The sequence below is a fragment of the Rhinolophus ferrumequinum genome, chromosome 16 (assembly GCF_004115265.2).
Source record: "Rhinolophus ferrumequinum isolate MPI-CBG mRhiFer1 chromosome 16, mRhiFer1_v1.p, whole genome shotgun sequence".
Lineage (NCBI taxonomy): Eukaryota > Metazoa > Chordata > Mammalia > Chiroptera > Rhinolophidae > Rhinolophus > Rhinolophus ferrumequinum.
Genome location: NC_046299.1, coordinates 39,905,548 through 39,925,631, shown reverse-complemented (window position 1 = coordinate 39,925,631; position 20,084 = coordinate 39,905,548). Strand labels below are relative to the sequence as shown.

Sequence of the window (20,084 nt, the reverse complement as noted above, 5' to 3'; positions counted from 1 at the left end):
ACCGCTCACTATCCTTCCATATAGAGAACATGCTGATCCTGCTTATCCTTTTTTCATGTCATGATTCTTCAACTCTTTTCTGCTAGTATTGGGAAAATTATTTCCCAAATACTAATTTTACTTTCAAATCTATGTGCATAAAATATAGACAGATCAACAACAGTTTAACTACTACCTAGCAATAATAAAATAATTCAGATAGTTAACAAAGGAGGCAAATGCTTTCGGGTAGTAAAAACTGAATTTAAATAATTAATAAACAATAAAACTATTCTTATAGAGAAATTTAACAGAAATGTACAACAAATCCAAGAATGAAGCAAATGCTATAAAGGCAAAAAAATTATGCATCTATTAAGGGCAGAGGAGGAAAACCAGAAATTAGAAGGATTATGCTTTCTGCAGTAATTGTTGCAGCTGCTGTTATTACTGAAGCCCAGAATAAAATATAAAAGTAATCAGAAAACTATACTCACGTAAATTAAGGGAAAAATCAAGATTGGGCATAAATGAGGGGGAAATAGCAGCAGTAATAAACCATGTGACCTGGCAATTTGTTTAGACAGTGTTCTACTGGCTCACCTAGGCAACAAAGCAAGTTGCCAGTGTTACTACTTATGACACATCAGTCATTCTACCACTGGAGGGAGTCTGGTCACATATTCTTTGATGTGACTTTTACTCTAATAATTTCCTATTCTTCACAGGGAATGAATTAGAACCCCTACCAAGAATATGAATTGGTTTAAGCTGATGGTTTTCAAGCTTTATGTTTGTTTCTTTAAGTTTTTATTTTTTTTCTTTTGTTTCACTAATAAAATTTTACAGTATCTCTATAGTCATATCTGGGTCTAAGAAATGAATCCAAAGGTCACACATGCTAGTAAAAACCTATCCTTAGAAAAAAAAAATCATAAAGAAAAAAATTGTTAAACCAAGAACAGAGAAGTGCTTTGATGCAAATGCCTACCCAAAGCAGGTATCAAAGTCACAAGGTACATGAAACACAACAAACAGTGGGTTTTAAGTAGAAGCTGAAAACAGTTTGTAGGATTAAGGCTGACAAGGATATTACTGATGGGATAGAAAATTATACACATAAGCAAAGGACAGAGTACTGAAACTGTGATTATAAAACTTACCGTCCTTTTAAAAATCAGAATTTATAGTTTCCATTGACCACTCAAGTTGAAGTGACATAAGAAGAATTTACTAAGTAAATAAAACACAATTCAAATGAAAAAACAAAGATCTAAACATTGGCAAAAAAGAAAAATCAAAAGCTGTTCAATTCAAGAATGTATGTAGAGAATAATATTCTATTTATTATAATTATTATCTACTTTATGTTAAGATTTGTGAGAAGTGCTATTTAATTTTTCACTTAATTAACTTAACAGTACTACAGGATCAACATTATACCCATTTTACAGGAGAAAGCTTGAGGCTAAACAAAGGTTAAGTAATTTGCTTAAGGTAACAAACATATCCATCAAGAATCAATATTCTGTCAGAGGTCTTTCTGATTCTAAAATAGTATTACCATTATGCTATATGCATGTCAGTGAGACTGAATAATGACTATCCTACATAGTGATGAGGTTATGGGCATTCCTCCTAGATGTCTGCTTCAGAAAATGTCATTATGGATTAGCTAATACAGCATGGTGCTACTCAGCATTCACATGTTACTCTATGTTTCCAAAGTTAAAATTTGTTTAATTCACATGTCAATAAGCATAAAGAAGGAAGTCCCAACTGATTTCTAATTTAAATACATAGGTTAATGTTCAAATTCAAAGAATTTTTAACTGTGTAAAAAGGAGAAAACCGTTTTTCTTTTCCTCCACAAAACTATTGTTAGAGACAAAGAGAGGGTAGGTAATCTGTCAGCTTCTGTGCAATTTCTTTAAAACATGTTTTGTTGCTGACTAGCGTCATAAACTCCATAAATCATATCACAGCAGTCATAAAATGCTTTGATTATGGAAACAATACTTGTTAAAGCTTGTAAACCTTGGGGAGGGATTTAAGTCTATACAACAAATTAATTTTGTATTTTCTTCCTTACTATTACAGTAAGAGTGCAGGGAGCTTGGATGCATGTAAAGCAACATATACAGAGGGTGCCAATAAAATGTATACACATTTTAAGAAAGGAAAAAACTATTAAAATTGTAATACTCAATATATACCAATAATAAAAGATGAATACAAGTCATGTTTGACTTCTGCAATTACAAGAGGTGCTCAAAATGGTTACCATCAGCGTCCAGACACTTCTGATTACGGTGAAATACTGCTTGAGCAACGTTGACCAAAGTGTCCACTTGTACACATTTTTTGGCAACCCCTGTGAATTTTTCCTTTTCAACTAGAAAACAAAACTTCTATATACACATGCATGATAAAAAAGATGAAAACGAATGTACAATTTTATGTGTGAGGTCGGAGCTGTTTTGTCTTATCAAGGGTAAATTAGGGTATGAAGTATTTATGTAAAGAAACAAAGTGGAAATGGTTTCCCATATTACTGATGCTTGCATATGAGACATTAATGTTTTCTTTCAATTTTTTTGAGAAGCCACAATTAAAGTACATTATATATGCAAACTGAGGATACTTCAGCACAGCAGAGATATAGGAACAGAAATACTCTTCTACTTGCAACAGAGTTTATACAAACTACATCTACAGCACATCTGTAGAGGTTTCCTGATAGAAGTCTATCCAGAATCATCATTTTGAACTACAAGTAACATCCAGGCAGGACCATGTACTAGCAACCAAAGCATACATGCCTAGGATACAAGCATACATGAGATAATGTGTATGTATAAGAATCCTTTTGCTTAATTAAAAAACTCAATTAAGTGACCACTTGGACTCTATTCCATATTCTTCACAGACTATTAAATACTTTGAGAATCTATGAAAAACAAGAAACATTGTAAATTGTTGCTAACAGTATAAACATTAATTTATAAGAAAATGGGCAAGTGACAGAAAAAAAACCTCAGAGGAGAGCCAAGGAAACACATACAGAGCCAATAGAAAGACATACAGTTATTTTTACCAACAACTATAGCTCTTAGTTGATGCAATAAGCATAACATTATAAAATTAAAAACACCTACAAGTGGAGAGAGTAAAAGGAAACGTATGTTTAACAATCATATTATATTTTCTCCTTTTCTATTTTATCCCACTTCCAAGGAATTCATGTTGCTCTCATTTTTTTCTATCGTCACATTAATAGTACAGTAAAATAAAGTGAGGAAAGTAAAGAGCAAACAAGACCGATATATTTCTATCATCATAAAATTACGAAAATATAGCACTTATTATGTACTTAAGCACAAAATAGATCTTCTGCCACATCCTAATCTTTCTGGTACATATTTATAGAAGTAAAATGAGACCTGGTAGGAAGTAAAAGGAAAGACGTGAAGGGAGCAAATATCATCTATGTAGCTGACTATTTCTCAATATAAAATTAGGATAAATAAGATCTGCTTGACAAATTTAAAGCAACATTTTAAAATTGTCCTGTAAAAACAACTATATTATCTCCTCTAAATTATGATGTCAACTTAACATTTTTTTTTGAAACTGACATGTAGAGTCACAAAATAAAAAATTAAGCATTGAACAACCTCTCTACATAAGCTATTTCCAAATTTTACACATCTTTTTAATAGAAGACTTGTCTCTTGGTACTTGTTGGTATGAGCTGTTCTATACAATGAAACCCTATTTAATTAATCTATGTTTAATCAATTAAAAGTCTGCAAACAAGTAGTAATTTTCATAGATATTGGTTAGTGCCAGCATCCCCCCCAATTAAATATTACATAATTTACTCTTTTGCAGGTTTCTAGAATATTTTGCAGGTTTCTAAAAAATATTACCAAAAGAAAACAGCCACCACTCTAGAAGAAACCACAATAAATGCAGCATTAATTTTTGCACCCTACACTATTAACTCTATAAAGTTCATAAAAAGTGATATCTTTAATATTAATATTACTAATATCTTTAAAACATGTGGTAAAGGTAATTTTAAGTAATAAGATTACTGGGTTCTGAGGAGCAACCATGAATTGCCTATTTCCAATAACTACAGTAATGAACTTTTGATATATCATTGAAGTAAATGAAAATGAAATCTACTTTTATTAGATTCTTGGTTTTCTCTCAAGTCAATTTGGGAAAATCAAAATATTTACAATGGTAAGATTATGAAAAGTCATTTCACAAATGTATAAGCTAAAGCCAAATGACTTACTAAGTGGTATATTAGAAATAATCTTTGTAGTCTAATAATGCAAACTTATATATGGAATACCCAAATAATGGTTTTTTTAGATGTCATAAATACGTGCACCTATTACTATGGTGACCAAAAGTCTAACGATAAAGGAAATATAAGCAGCTTTTGCAAGAGTATTTATTTATCCATGCTACACCTGTTTCAGAAATTATTTAAAGTGACTTTGGCTTCAAAGAGCAATTATTCTGTGTCCTAAATTTATTAATAAACAGCAATTCAGTGTTCAGTTGACCTAAACTGTACTGCATAGCAACGCCTAACCAAGTTATTACCACGTAAATGACTTTGGAAACAAGACCTCTCGCTCTCTATTTGAATTGCACACTGATAAATTTCACAACCTTATTGTAAGCATTTGGTATCTTCTTAGTATAACCTTTCCTAAAAAAGCATTTTAAAATCATCGTCTCTATATACAGTTAAATAGTAATCTTATTTACAGCCAAAAGTTTTCAGGGTCATCTTGACAATACAAATTGTTTTTCCTTTGTCAGATATACAGTCTCACAATTATTTGGCCAATTAATAATCAGATAACTGTTTTACAAATGAAGTTTTATTCCACATTACTGTAACAGCACTGACTCTCCAACTACTTCAAACAAACACGGAAGCACTACAACTACCCATATTGCACATAGTACTAGGTTACCTCTAACGCTCAGAGCTGTGTTCAGTTTCCTTCTTTAGGGGACTGACAACTTTAATAACAATAGAATAAGCCATATAATATCAAGACACAACGGTGAATATCCGCCACATATTCTCAATCACAGCAGATATATCAGGCCACTTCCTTTACAGATTTTTGACAGTTTCGGAATTAACAGCCCCAAACCACAAAGCTTGTGGCTGTCCTTGGTGCTGAAACGCACTCTTTCTTGGTCCTTCACTGAAAAAAAACAACTGCCGCCCCAATCCCATTTTGAGAGGATAAAAAAGAATTCTAAATGGTGGGGGTGGGGTGGGGGAGGCGAGGGGTTCTGAAGATGGGAGGTTTTAAAAAAGAACTGGTAAGTTTCTGAGCTAAGAATGCTAACTAGTGTGTTCGTGTATGGGGGGTGAGGGGTGTGATGGTCGCGGGGGGGGGGGGAGTGCTGGAAACACGCAGAGGGCATTTTCCCCTTTGGTGCCGGGAGACCCAGGAAATTCGGACTGCGGCAAAGATCAGAAACGTCTCGTACCGGGCAGCAGCCACGGGCAGTAACTGCGCCCTCGCCGGGGCCGCTCCTCGGCCGGGGCCAGACGGGCAAGGACGGTGAGGGGCGCCACGGCCGGGTCGATGGCGACTTTCCGTGCCAACGCGCTAGCTCCGGGGTCCTTTTGTTTCTGGGGCTTGAGGGGAGGGCGGGTAGGCTGAAGGGAACCCCCACCTGCTTTGATTTGCACAGAGGGGACAACAAAAGACCTTGCCACCTGGACCGGCAGGGTTCGCGGAGCCAGAGCCGCCGCGGCACCTGGCCGCGGGCTCGGCACTCCTCTCCTTATGGTCCCGGCCGCTCTTACCGTCCCGGTCGCAAAGCTGAATGGCCTCCAGGCTGAGATTTTTGATCACCTCTTCACAGGGGCTGGTGGGGCTGTTGAGGGCATGATCCAGGCGCGGCACCTCCATTTTCCTAGCCCCCTTCTCAAGCCCGCTAGCTTCGAATCCAGGCTCTCTCGGTGGGAGAGAAGGGCGGGAAAGGGACAGGGAGTGGCGGAGGATGGGAGCTGCTCGGAGAGGCGGCGCTGAGGAGCTGAGGCTGAGCCGCCGCGCTAGAGCCGCGGCGGAGGCGACGGCCCTGGCAGAAGCTCCGGGTAATGTGCGGCTCTAAGAGACCAAAGAGACCCGCGCGAGGACGGGAGGTGCGCGCTCCCGGCGGGGAGGGGACGCGACGCGCGGAGCACGGGAGGGAGAAAGCGCGGCGCGCGCACGCGCGAGAAAGGACGCGCCCACCTGCTGGCACGCGGCGCTCCCCTCCCCCGCCCTTCCGCGCGCACGCGTCCCCGGTTGCCCTCGCGCCATGGCCCCCGCAACCCCGCGCGTGAGGCGTTGGACGGCAGAGCGCGCAGGAACTGCAGGCGACGGGGGTTGACACGCGCTCGCCCGGCCCTCTCTGCCGGTGAGGGCGGTTTGGCGTTCTTGCGCTCCTCGCAGTGTCAGTCGGAGTCCAGGTTGGCACTGCGGCGTCTACACGGGTAGGTGAGAGTGAGCAGGTTGATTGTTTATCCGGATTGGAAAATAAGGGTTCAGACCCTTTGTATCGGGGTTTTGGAACCAGCGGGCCACTTTCGCCCCCATAAGGTCCTTAGCTGCTCGACACCCATACCCTGCTTGCTCAGCCTGACATTCCTCCGAAACAGCTGCGCCAGTGTGAGAAAAGAGCAGTGTGAGAAATGAATGCATTAATTGAGGAGGGGCAAGGGTTAGGGACAGAACCATCCCTCCCTCCCCCTCTCCCTCCCTCCCCCTCCCCCTCTCCCTCCCCCCTTCCTCCCCCTCTCCCTCCCCCCTTCCTCCCCCTCTCCCTCCCCCCTTCCTCCCCCTCTCCCTCCCTCCCCCTCCCCCTCTCCCTCCCTCCCTCCCCCTTCCCTTCTCCCTCCCTCCCTCCTCCTCCCCCTCCCTCCCTCCCTCCCCCTCCCCCTCCCCCTCCCTCCCTCCCTCCCCCTCTCCCTCCGTCCCTCCCTCCCCCTCTCCCTCCCTCCTCCTCCCCCTCTTCCCTCCCTCCTTTTCCCTCCTTCCCTCCCCCTCCTTCCCTCCATCCTTCCCCCCTCCCTTTCCCTCCCCCTCCCTCCCCCTCCCTCCCCCCTTTCCCTCCCTCCTTCCCCCTCCCATTCCCTCCCTCCCCCCTCTCCCATCTTTTCCTTTCCTCTCCCATCCCCTCCCTCCCTTCTTTCCTTCCAAGGGGGCAAGGAAAACTGTACCATGCATGCCCTCAGGGACATAGAAGAAACCTTTTCTATTCCCTCAAGTTACCCTAAACTTGTCTGCCCATTGTTTTTAGTGGCATTTAAGATTCTGCATTACACTTAGTGGAGGTGCAAATGTATTTAAAATAAAATAAATACAGATCACAGCCTGTTGACCTCTGTTGCCTTGCTTCTTTAAAATGGTTTATTTAGTTTTGTTGCTATTTCAGGATCAAAAATAGTACCCTCCCTTTTTTTAGTGTGTATATATATTTTCAGTTAAAGTTCCTTTTTATTGATTTTCCAATTTCAAACATAAATGTTAACCAATAAAGTAGCAATTTACATAATAGATTGCTATATGCTACCCTTTCTAGCCACATCCATGTAGTCTTAACATGACTAAATCTAGTTAATTGAAGCCTCATAAAACAGAAGGACCAGCTTAAGGTAAAATAAGCCTGAGAGAAAACGTGGCACAACTGCAAGTTGATAAAAATCTGTGGAAGATAATTGGGTATTTTAAAGTGAAGTGTCCTCATTATGAACTTAGGTATTAATGAAGATGGATCTCCTTTTTGTAGTTTGGGAGAATTTCTGTGGTAGGTGGGGGTGCCCCCAAGGAGAAGATAAGTTATTACTTGTCAAGAAATATGACAAGGTGGCACTTAAGTGGTAAATTTCCTGTGTCCTAAAGCCTGATTCTGGAGGACTAGAAATTGCTATTGCCAGCCCAACCACAATGGATTCATCTTTACAAAAGGAGCTGTGTAAACTAGATTAGCAATTTGTTGATTTACAGGTGAAAAATATAACTCATGCTTATAATTAAAACTGTAACTCATACATATATTTATTAAGCACCTGCTATGTCCAAGGACAATATACTAGATATTGGAAATTTTGATTTCAAATCTATTAGGGAAGAAACACATTGAAAAAGTAAAATTATGATGGTTGTTATGAAAGAAGAAATATGGGAACTTGTGGAAGCACACACAGAGGTCCTGACCTAGTCTGGTTCGTCAGGAAAGCCTCTAAAGGATTTTATTTTAAGAGAATGGAAAATTATTAAAAGGCTTTAAATGGCAGATTAGTATGATCAGATTTGTGGGCCAGAATATTTGTGTAATGGGAAAAGGGGGTAATGTTTTGAGAAATAGTAATGTGACTTTCTGGGTATAAGACCTATTCAATCCAAGGCACCTTTTTGCTGAGGATTTAAATTATATAAGAAACACAAAAGAAAGAGTTAATATTTGACTTTTGACATTGAATATGAGATTTCTTTTTTTCTTTTTCTTCTTCTTTTTTTTTTTTTTTGCAAGCTGTTAGGCTTCAAATCATGGCATTGTCAAGAGACAAAAATATAAATTTGTTTATGGCTTAACATATCAAGGCCAGGCCTAGAAGTCCAAATGATGAATTTCTCCCACAGTGAAAACAAGATATACTATTTCATCATAAAGGCTTAGGCCAGAGATTATATAAGGAAGATGGTGGCTATGAGGTAGGTAAAGTACAAGAAAATTCTATTTCCTTTGGCTCAGAATTGTGGAAAAGAGAAGTGCTCAAGAAAGGCAACCAACATTTTTACTCATTCTCACCTTGAGGATTGTTGAATTGAGATAGCTTTAGAAAGATCCAGATAGGTAGGGGAAAACTCAAGGAGAGAAAAAATTCTGCCCCAATTCTTAAATCTTTGGAAGGATATCACTTAGCCAGGCTGAGGTTATCACATTCAAATAACCTTGAACCTTGAATAGGTGGGGCGAGGGCAGGAGTTTACTTTCCAGAACTGCTGAAAGCTCCTGTGTACTCAGAAGGTAGCTGAGTTGAGAGCTAGCAGACCTATCATGAAGTCTGATGTCAAAAGAGCAAGGTGTCTGAGTTTTTCTTTCTTCATTTGTTTGTCTTGTTCTTTTGCTATTTTCAGTTTTATATACCACACATATCAGTGAAATCATATGGTTCTCGACTTTTTCTGTCTGGTTTATTTTGTTTAGCATCATAATCTCAAGATCCATCTATGTTGCGCAAATGGCACTATTTCATTTTTTTCTTATGGCAGAATATTATTCCATTGTGTATATATACCACATCTTCTTTATCTAACTCATAGACACAGACAATAGTTTAGTGGTTAACAGAGAGTAAGGGGAAAGGGGAGGTGTGGTAGATAAGGGTAAAAGGTATCAAATATGTGGTAATGAAAAGAGAACTGACTCTGGGTGGTGAACACACAATGTGATAATATGGATGATGTATTACAGAATTGTACACCTGAAACCTATATAACTTGACTAACAATTGTTACCCCAATAAACTTTAATAATAATAATAATAATAATAATAATAATAATAATAATAAAAGAGCAAGGTGATACTCTATCAAAAACTGCAGGATGGACCTAGGCCAGGGATGCCTAAAGTACCAAGAAGATGAAACCTGTTAGAGATGGCTACCAGGCCCTGACCGAACTGAGAAGGCACAAACCATGAGTTCCTCCAGCCACCATCTTCATGTGAAAGACCAGAAGCAACTAGGCATGCAGAGGATGTCACCACAGAGATCAGAGGAGGCAAAAGGCATTACTCAAATCCAGTAATCCTTTGTTCCAAAACCTGAAGTTAATGGAAGCTCCCCTCTTCTGATACTCCCAAATACAATCTAAAATAAGATGTCGGGGAAAAGGTAGAAATCTGAAAGACTGAGGATTTTACCTAAAAAAGGTGAACTTTACCTACAGGAACTAATTAAAATACTGATTGAACCCAGTTCCTGGATTAGACTAAAAACACACACCTCCTCCCTTATATATCAGTGAATGAGATTTCATGAAGATGACCGAATCAGTTTTAGATAAAGTGAAAAATTTTTTCATACCTAAGTTGCAATGTGAATAATTGCAATCTTCATGCACTTAAATCATTTGTTAGCATAAGGTGCCCAATATTACAGTCAAAATCCTATCAATCATTCAAGTTTCCACTCAAATGGTACACATTCTGTAGATTATTCTCTCTGCCAAAGTCTCTTTTTGTTTTATTCCACGGGGCTTTGTTTATAGTTAGACAGAATCACACTATGATTTAAAAGTTATTAGTGTACATGAAAAATAAGACTAAAATTTGAAAAAGCCTTAAATATATCCTAATTCAATCCCTTGTCCAATGTTGAAGCCCTTGACAAGAAGCTGTTTACCTTTTAATAAATAGTAAATTAAAACCCTCATGAAATAACCCAAAGCCTTACTCATTCTGAACCCAAAACTGCCTCCTGTCAGGTCAAGAGAAAGGCCTCAATTTTTCCCCTCTGTTGGTCATCCACAGTAATGATAATCTTTCTGCTGCCCATATATACTCAATTCTCTGGCTAAATATTTCTAGTTCTTTCAAATACTTCTGATATCACATTGCTTTGAGTCCCTCTATCACTTTGGACAGCCCTTGGTATAGCTCTAATTTTTCTGAGTCCATAGGTAAACACACCAGGTGGGAAATATAATAAGATTATAAAGAAAAACACAGGATATGGCAACAAAATGCAACAAATGACCCTGAAATGGGGAAGTAATTGCTATAAAAGACACAATTGGAGTGATTATCAAAATTTGAACGTGGACTGTGATTACAGTATTCTATCAATAGTAAATTTAATAATTTTGAAAAAATAAAACAAAAACGGAGTAGACTTATCGCCATCTTTGCTCTGTATTCCAGACGTCTTGTAACACAGCCCAAGAGCACATTAGCTTTTCTGACAGTGATATCACTGTGCTCACACATCTTGAGTTTGCAATCACATAAAACCTATATTTCTTCCCTGAAAATATCTTATTTTCCCTGTGGTATTGTAAAATTTAAGCACATATTGTAGTATTTGCATAGAGAAGATAGTATATTTTGCTGAATTATTTGAATGAACCTCAATACTTTGAACGTATTTAATTAAATTGCTGCACCTAGCCTAGAATTTTATCAAACCCAAAGAAAAGTAGGTTGCAAAGTTCTTTAGTGCGGAGGTCATTCATAGGTGAACCACAGCCCTAGGCACCACCCAGCTTTTTATATCTATGCAGAATGCAAAATGTGAGAACCAAAACCATAGGTAGAAGCAAACTTCCAAAAATGCATAGGAAATGGAATGTGGGTTTTTTTCCCCCTCTCATTACCATAACTTTTCCTACGCCCCTATTATCAATGGTAGGGCAAGAGAAAGCTGATTGACAGAGACAAAGTTGAAAGTAACTCAAATATTCTAAATTCTTTACCCTGACTCAGGTTGAGTAGTGTCTGGACTTGTGAATATCAAATGAGATAGTACATATGAAAGTGCCGTATGAACTGTAAGTTACCTCAATATTGTTATTATAGAACACTAAGAATGCCATTAAGAAAGGATATCTGGTCAATTTTACAGTGCAAATTTCTGGAAATATTTTAAAAGCTATTTTAAAACATTAAGAGCTTCCATATTTAGAATATCTTTATAGTTTAGTGTGTTGGGGCCCTTAAAAATTACATCAAGTTAGGTTTGTTTTTTGTTTTATCTCAATGGTAGATTTTTGCCAAGCCCATAAGCAAATACGTACTCAATATTGAATCTCTCCCCAGTGTTTGATTTCTACGCTCCTAATTCTGTGTTATCACAGATGGGTGAAGTTGGAGACTTACGATGACTTGATCCATTACAAATTTATGCTGTAAAAATTCAGCTTGCTTGACAAATCAATGGCTATTGTAGACTTTCCTCTTTGAAACCCCCAGCTCCACTCCAACTTTCAAAAGATGATCATTCCCTCTCTCTACTGGAAAAAAAATCACAATGTGATATATAGATGATATATTACAGAATTGTACACCTGAAATCTATGTAACTTTACTAACAATTGTCACCCCAATAAACTTTAATTAAAAAAAAAAGAAAAAAATGAAGGCAGAGTAAGATTTCTCATTCTTATTTTTAGCTCAGTAGATCATGGTAAAACTTGCTACTTTTCTTCCCTCGTTTGTATTGTCTATTTAGTACCTGTGTACTGCAGATTAGAGTTAACTTCCTATTTTTATCCCCTTTAGCTACTTTGGTCTTTCTTCCCCTCTGACTTTTATTTTTGTCTTTAAAGATTGCCAAATCTCCTTAATTTAAAAAATTATCTTACTTGAACCAAACAGTTTCTATTCAATTTCTTAACATTCTAAGGTATGTAAGGAGTCCGTAATAAATTGTGAAGTATTAATACTATAAGTGTTACCTCATTACCTTTTATTCTTCATACGATTTGTCATCCATCTGTACCACCCTGATTCTTACTTACTCTTCACATGTCATATTTGGATTTGGTGAGATTTTTTTCACATCACCAAATATAAAGGCCTTTTATCATCTGCATCCTCTTTGATATTTTAACAGTTTATTTCTCCTGAACTTCTGTAGCACTGAACTCTTCTGGGTCTCTTCCTACAAGTGTGCTTAATGTTTATCAACTGTAGCTTCTAAGATGCCCTCTAGAGTGTAGGTGTTCTTTAAAGTTCAACCTCTGACATTATGTTCTTCCCTGTTTAAAGCCATCTCCTCGGAGAATGCATGCATTCCCTTGAATTTTAATGTCTCCTTAATGTTCAGATTCTCACCTTTATCATCAAATCCCTATCTCAAAGCCCCAACTATAAATAAAAGCCATTGTCCTATTTCCAGTAATGAACATTGTTATTTACATTCCCATAACCATTTCTAATTCATCAATTCATCCCCCCAAATGGCTGCCTTTCCTAATTTCCCTCATTATAGTCCCTGGCAGCAGTACCCTCGTAGTCACCCAGGATCACCCAACTTTCTGGTTTTCTCTTCCTCTTTAAATCATACTGTCCTCAAAACAATGAAAATTTTGCAATATTTCTCGGATATGTGATTTCCCCCCTGAATTTTAAGTACTAATACCATGTTTAGGTTCTCATCATTTTGACCAGATTATTGAAATTATCATGTACATAATCTTTCTACTTCCCTTCTTTAATCAATGGCGCTACTGAAATCAACCCTTTAAAACACTTTGTTAATCAGAATTTGCTCAATTAATTACAATGTCTTCCTATTTTTGTTCTATAGTTAATGGTAAGCTACTAAAGCTTTTTAGGCAGGTATGTGACAATTGCAGTGTTGTAGGAAAATTAATCTGCCCATGTTGCATAGGATGAATGGAATGGAGGAAGACAGGAGTTTAGGAGATTATTATATATAGCTCAGGCAAGAAGTTTTAAGATATTATAGACGAGAACAGTAGGATTGAGAATGGAAAGGAAGCAGTTGGTTTCAGAGAGTGATGTTACACTATTGTTTTTGAGATTTAACAAAAATCAGAAAAGGGGGAGGTCCTTCAATATTTTGGTATTTTGAAAGATTCACTCAAAATACTGATGGTTATATACTAGAAATATTAATACTACACTGCAGCATCATATGGCATATGAAGCAAGAAAAATGTATTACACATACTTTTTTCCATGTTTAAAATCCAATAGTTATTTTCCAGTGATATAGAGGTAGATTGAATTTAAGAACTAAAGCAGCATCAGTCTTTATATTTGTGAATAAACAAAGCTCAACTAAAAATCGCTCTCAGAATAACATGTCTTCTATAACCCTGTGCTGTCACTAATCAAAGTTTAAAAGGAGCTGGTGTTGTGGGGGAAGAAATCTTGGGGTGGGGGTGGAAAAGAAAGCACTTTTCTGTAGACTGGATCACTTTGATTGAAAACCTTGCTCCTCTCTGGGGAAGCCCTTCGATAAGGTATGTATTACAATAGAATATTTTCAGAATGTGTTCACTTTCACAGCCCTCCATAAGTACCATGGCAGGGAATCTGGAAAATAAATTATATATGGTGATCAGAGTTGTCAGTATATAGCCACAATCAGTTTGCCACAAGTTTTGGTTGTTCTTGCTTCCACAGATGTATCTTTCTAATTTTGAGTTTTTTACAAGGCTCAAAACAAATTCACTTATGTCTTTATATTATTGATAAACAGGATCTATAGTCTGTTCCCCTTGAACACAGCTCAAAACTGCTCTCCTGAAACCCTGATTTAGTTAGTGTCCCCTTAAATCTAACCACAGAAATTTTCTGATGAGTCTTTTCTAGGATTTTTATTTCAGCAGAATTAGAGCTGTGGTTTTTATGATTAACACATTTTAGTTTGCCAAAGTTCTTTCTAGGCCAAAGAATGCCTGCAGGATCCCTAAAAGCCCTTTCATTTTTCTAAACATCCAACCCTCTCTCAAATTGTGCTGCAACACTGGTGATGTTATATAGCTTACATTTGCCATACACTCATTAGTATGATAAGAAGCCTAATTCAACAGCCATATCTTGCCTTGAGACTTTCTCTGTAATATTTGTGTAAACAAAACAACCACAATGCATTCGACTAGAATTTAATTTTTCCAACTCCATCCAAATTAGGCCTGCTCCAAGATCCCATAATGGAAAACAAAAAACAAACTTCAGGGTGCATAGAAGCTCATTAAAGAGATTACTCAGTTAATAGTATCCATGATGATTCAATGTTATGTATGTATGTATATATGTATGTATGAATGAAATCAGTGCACATTATTGAGGGGCCATTAGGTTTTCTGTGATGATACAAAGAGAGACACTGTGCATGCCAACATCTCCTCCTATCCTAAGTTACTGCCATTTTTCTAGACTGCAAAGAAATGGAGTTGCTTCTGGATAACTAATTTTATCAAGAGGAAAGGGCATCATAAAAATCAGCATAGTAGCTAGTCACAGGAGGGGCTTCAACTAGAAAGTGGCAAGAGTGAGGGCCATGGAGACAGATAACCATCACCTTCTGCTTTTCCTAATGTCCCCATCATTAGGACACATAAATTAGACTGTCATTTCAATATGTGTTCATTCATTGCAAAATATTCATAAAGGTGTCAAATGCTTTAATGATTGGAAGTTTTTTTTTTTAAACTACTTCCTTTCCTGTGTTTGAAACTTTTCCACAATAGTTAAGCCAACTTGTATGTGAATATGTCTAGCAACTAGAAAACTTTCCTCTTGAGGTAGCCTATTCTATCTACAGAAATCTCCAGAGTCAACATCATATGGAATCAAGAACTTCCTCCCAATGTCAGTGTTTCCCCACTTATCTGGGAGACACAGAAAACAGTTCATTCTTTTTCCCATGGCAGCCATATATATGATTGAAAACATCGTATCTCTTTTGACTTGCCTTTTCTTCAGTCTTAATCTTCCCAAGTACTGCAGCTTGCCTCGGGATATTGGTTCCTTGCATTCCTCTGAATCTACTGTAAAATTGTATGCTTTCCTCTTGGAATATAATGCCCAGAACTAAACACAACATAATGGGGGTGGTTTGATCACACTAAAGTAACTCATATGAACTGTTTGATTACAAGTAAGTGGTTTGACGTAATTTATCAGTACATTCACATTAAAAAGATTCTTTGATTATTTTTTGACAGTGTATGGCTATTCATATTTGTATAGTCCTTTATAGTAGTTTTCATTTATTATTTGTCACAACAACCTTCTTGATCTTTTGTATTTCTAAGCTGAAAGAAAGGACTACAGGTTTCATTTTTACAAATCATAGATGATATTAAAGCTAATTATGCATAACATACCAAAAATGAAATAACCACTGCAGTCTAGTTACATTTTATGTAGTCTCTTGATTACTCTATGGTCCTTAAAACCTTTAAATCAGGATATGTCATGAATCTTGATAATAAGATTTTCTCTTTATGGTAAGTGTCATAGTATCTATGGATTCACACATTTTGTGAGTCAGATCATGGGCTAATCTTCCATGGTGTGGCAGGTGTTGACAGTCCATGAAATGCAATAAAGAAGTCATATTTCAGACGTTCACACAGCAAACCTGACAGCCTCATAGGGGTTTAGGTGATGCTGCTGTAATGATAAGGGAGATTATTTCTTTGGTTTCATGTGGTACTACTGTACAGTCCCACATTGCATTTACTTTTTCCTCCATAAAAATATTGCTCAGCTAAAATGATGATTTGACTGTGTAAGATATCACAAAACCAAGGAATAATGGGCCCTTAATCAAACACAGACAGAGAGACTAAGTCTTCAGAGACACTGTATAGACACTAAGCTTACAGAAAAGGTCCTACTATTCCAAGGAACCAGACTGATATAAGTACAAAGTTAAATTCTAAGTCATCACCTGGCAAAATTTCTAAGACAGAGTAGACACATTCAGTTTCATTCTTGCCACACAATACATTCTGTTGCCCTGGTTTCTGTTCCATGTTATTTCATTGTCTTATATCCATGAATAAATCATTCTTTCTAGATCTTTTTCTTTCTTTTTTATATCATAATAGCCAATTGCCCTTCTGGGATGCGGAGGAGGAAAAGAGGACACACACAAAAAAACAAATATGATATTCAATGCAACCATTATAGGCCCTCATTAGTTAGCTTTTCTATTTCTTCTCTCTTAAGGATATCTTTATATGTGACCCCAAACGTCTGTTTACTTCCGGAAATATATTAGCATGTATTCAGTCAAATTAATTTGTCTGGTGTCACATGAACCAATCAAGCGTCTAATTTATTTTATACTTTTAAAATACTTTTTTGAGTATCTTATTGAAACCATGCTCGAATTTCTTAAAACAGCTCATAAGACCCTTGGTCTGTGTCTTCATAAGAGGCTGTGAATCTATAGTAGTAAATGGCACACATGATCTCATGGTCCTACTGCTTTCACCTTATGGATGAACAGCAAAATCCTCACACAGCAAAACCTATCATTGATTTTTTTTCTTCTGCCACCTCACATGCCGACTTAATTTGGATTTAGTAGTTTCTATTTAGAGACTCTTTTCTTTTTCACTCCTAAGGCTTCAGTGCCTTAATCAAGATAATGGCCTCTAAATGATTTGAAAGGGTAATAAACTTGTGAAATTGTTTGTACAGCTGAGGTATAAAATAATTTAAAGCTTTTAAATTTTATCCTTGATGCCTTGATTAGATCTATCTGCTCTCTGTTCCTCAAGTCCCCCGACTACAAAGAACACAGTTATAGCTAAGTCAGTTAAAACTTCTCTTTTTCTTTTTCCCATTGATTCATTCATTCATTCATGATAATAGTGGCTTGTAGATACTGAGTAGAATGGGCGGCGGGGGTTTGCCACATCAGTGTCATAAAGGCTAGAATCAACAAACATAAATTCTGTTCACTTGATTAATGCAGTTTAACAAAGATTTTTAATACCTGTTATGTGGTCTAGGACAAAGAGGAATATAAGGCTTTATTCCGAGATTGAATTTGCCCAAGAGAAGATAACACCCTTTTGCCATTGAGTAGACCGTAAATTCACACAATTTCCTTTTTATGATATGGTATCCACTCTAAATATTTTGTGGTCAGAAGGAAACTGGTAGTTTTCTAGCACTGAAGTGCACAGACTAAATATAAAACGTTACTGTGTGCCTTCATTCTAGTCACTCTTCTTTAGTTTTTCGTGTTGGTTTGTTTTATAGTGGTATCATTTGACCGATACTTAGCATTCTGTGTAGCAAGCATGTGCGTAGAGTATTGATTTAGAAGAAGGGTATATGGAGAAGGAGGAAAAAAATTTAAAAATTTTATGAAGATATTTGTAAGTATTGATGTTTCACCTTTTTACACAAACATGTAGAGCTTAGAGTAAGGCAAAATGTGGCAAGTGCTGTAGGAGAGGAAGAAATCATGTGCTGTGCAAGCACAAAGAAAGGAGAAATTAATTTCCTACTAGGAGAAATGTGTGTGAATAAAACACTCATCCTGAGTGCCGTTAAGTACAATAAACTAAAGTGCCATCAGGTTGCTCCTGTAGGCTCTACATTGTACTCAGAGTGTTGCCGAGTCAACCATTTTAACCTATAGATGGATCACAAAAGCATTCATCTTATCCCTGAAAACATTTTTTCTTCTTCCGTGGATGTATCAGAAAACAAAACAAAACAAAAATTGTTTTATTAAATGGCCCTATAACAAAACATATGTGATATGTTCTTTTAGATTGGGTCCTTTTGTTTGTTTATTTTTTAATTGTTTTATTTTTCATTACAGTTGACATACAATATATATTAGTTTCAGGTGTCCAACATAGTGATTAGACGTTTATATAACTTATGAAGGGATCACCCTGGTAAATCTGGTACCCATCTGACACCAGTTAAGATTGGCTCCTTTTAATGTGCAGAGAGTGTTAGTACTTTACGTGCAGAGGCCATTTAACAATGATGAGTAGTGCGACCAGGTATATAGACAACCTTAATGTCATTTAATATAATGAAACGACTTGTGTTTATTATAAAACACTTCCGTATTATAAAGGCTAATATTTAAAGTCTTCTTTATTTTCTTGTTTTATCTACAAGGACCACTCAGTTTGGTCTGGCAGTGCTAGTCTTTGAGAATCTGGGCTTCTGAATATTGACTTAGCTTTGGTTGATTTTGAGTGACGACCTATCATACCATAAGTTCTAATTTTTAAATTAAAATTAAAGTTGTTTAATATTGTTTCCTTACAATATATTCTATGACTATTATATTGAAAGTGTCGGAGGCTATTTAATCTCCTATTAATGTAGAGTTATATTTCTGTTAATTAAAATATAAATATAAATTGATGTTCTATAACAAGATATAAGTATATATTACATAAGAATACATATTCAAATAAAGCTTAGAAAAACAAATAGGACCAACTTTATAGATGCCGCCTAATCTTAACAGCACATGATTTCCCAGATCTATAAACAGGTAGTTTATAACTAGTCTATACCTATTTTGCTCTACCTATAAGCATTGCATAATAAAACCATTTTATAGAATATAACTTCATTTTTCAATTTTTACCTCAGTGGGTTTTTATTGAGATATGCATGTCTTTGTACATTTGAGGTTTCCAGTTATCTATTCTGTACAATTAAACTCCATGCTTCCAAAATATGAAACAGTCTTTGCCTCTCAGCCTAGTATATTAAAAAATTGTAAAGTCATCTTTTATAGTAATTTTATATTTCATTACCAGGACTATTCACTCTTCTCTTTTCCTATTATGTCTTCAGAGCTTTTGCCAGGCATATACTATCAAGAGATAACAATTCACATTTTAACTTTGACCCCAGTGTGAAGTTACAGTTGTTAAAAGATAAAAATACAGGTAAATATTTCCAATACATCTAAGTTTTTATCCTAGTTAAAAGATACCTAAAGCAAGGATGATTATTAAGCACTCAGATATAGTCTATGTCCTATAATTTCAATGGAATTATAGGTGATAAGGAATTATAAGTGACAAAGATATCACATGTTTTCATAAGGTCTCTATTATATACACTTCCATATGTATTAATATATTTGGTATTTAAAGCTAAAGTGGGAGGTCCTTTTCTTTACCCAGAGCCTGAGCTGCTGATGCGCTCCTCAGACTGTGTCTGCTCACACCTAATCTGTACTGATGTAACACAGTAATTCTTGAGAAATAAAGCAATATCTTAAATAACGACAACTAATAACGATTAAACTTTCTGAGTTAACCAATTAGTTTTTTTTAAGTTACTTAAATAAAAAAGGTTTGGGATTTATATAATGGCAGGCAACATTTTTTGAGAATTTATAGGCATTTTTAAGTACTTTACATATATTAATTCTTTTAATACTCATAACAAGCAACCCAATGAGATAGATACTGTTTTTAGCTACATTTTACAGATGGAGAAAATGAACACAGAGAGGTTAAATACTTAAAGTCACAGAGCTTACATTTGAACTAAGACAATTTGGCTCCAGACATGG

The 20,084-nt window shown here is 36.7% G+C and overlaps 1 protein-coding gene and 1 long non-coding RNA gene across 2 annotated transcripts in view; one reads left to right on the top strand and one right to left on the bottom strand.

The window, feature by feature from the left end:
• The window catches only part of PHYHIPL (phytanoyl-CoA 2-hydroxylase interacting protein like), a 40,236-nt gene extending 34,042 nt beyond the window's left edge, over positions 1-6,194 (bottom strand). The window contains exon 1 of the mRNA XM_033131040.1: positions 5,840-6,194. Coding sequence (XP_032986931.1) covers positions 5,840-5,945 — 106 coding nt within the window. The 5' untranslated portion in view covers positions 5,946-6,194. The remainder of the gene's footprint in view (positions 1-5,839) is intronic.
• Positions 6,195-6,386: 192 nt separating this feature from the next.
• LOC117036254 (uncharacterized) overlaps positions 6,387-20,084 on the top strand; it is a 29,370-nt gene continuing 15,672 nt past the window's right edge. The window contains exon 1 of the long non-coding RNA XR_004425343.1: positions 6,387-6,511. This is a non-coding gene — a long non-coding RNA (uncharacterized LOC117036254). The remainder of the gene's footprint in view (positions 6,512-20,084) is intronic.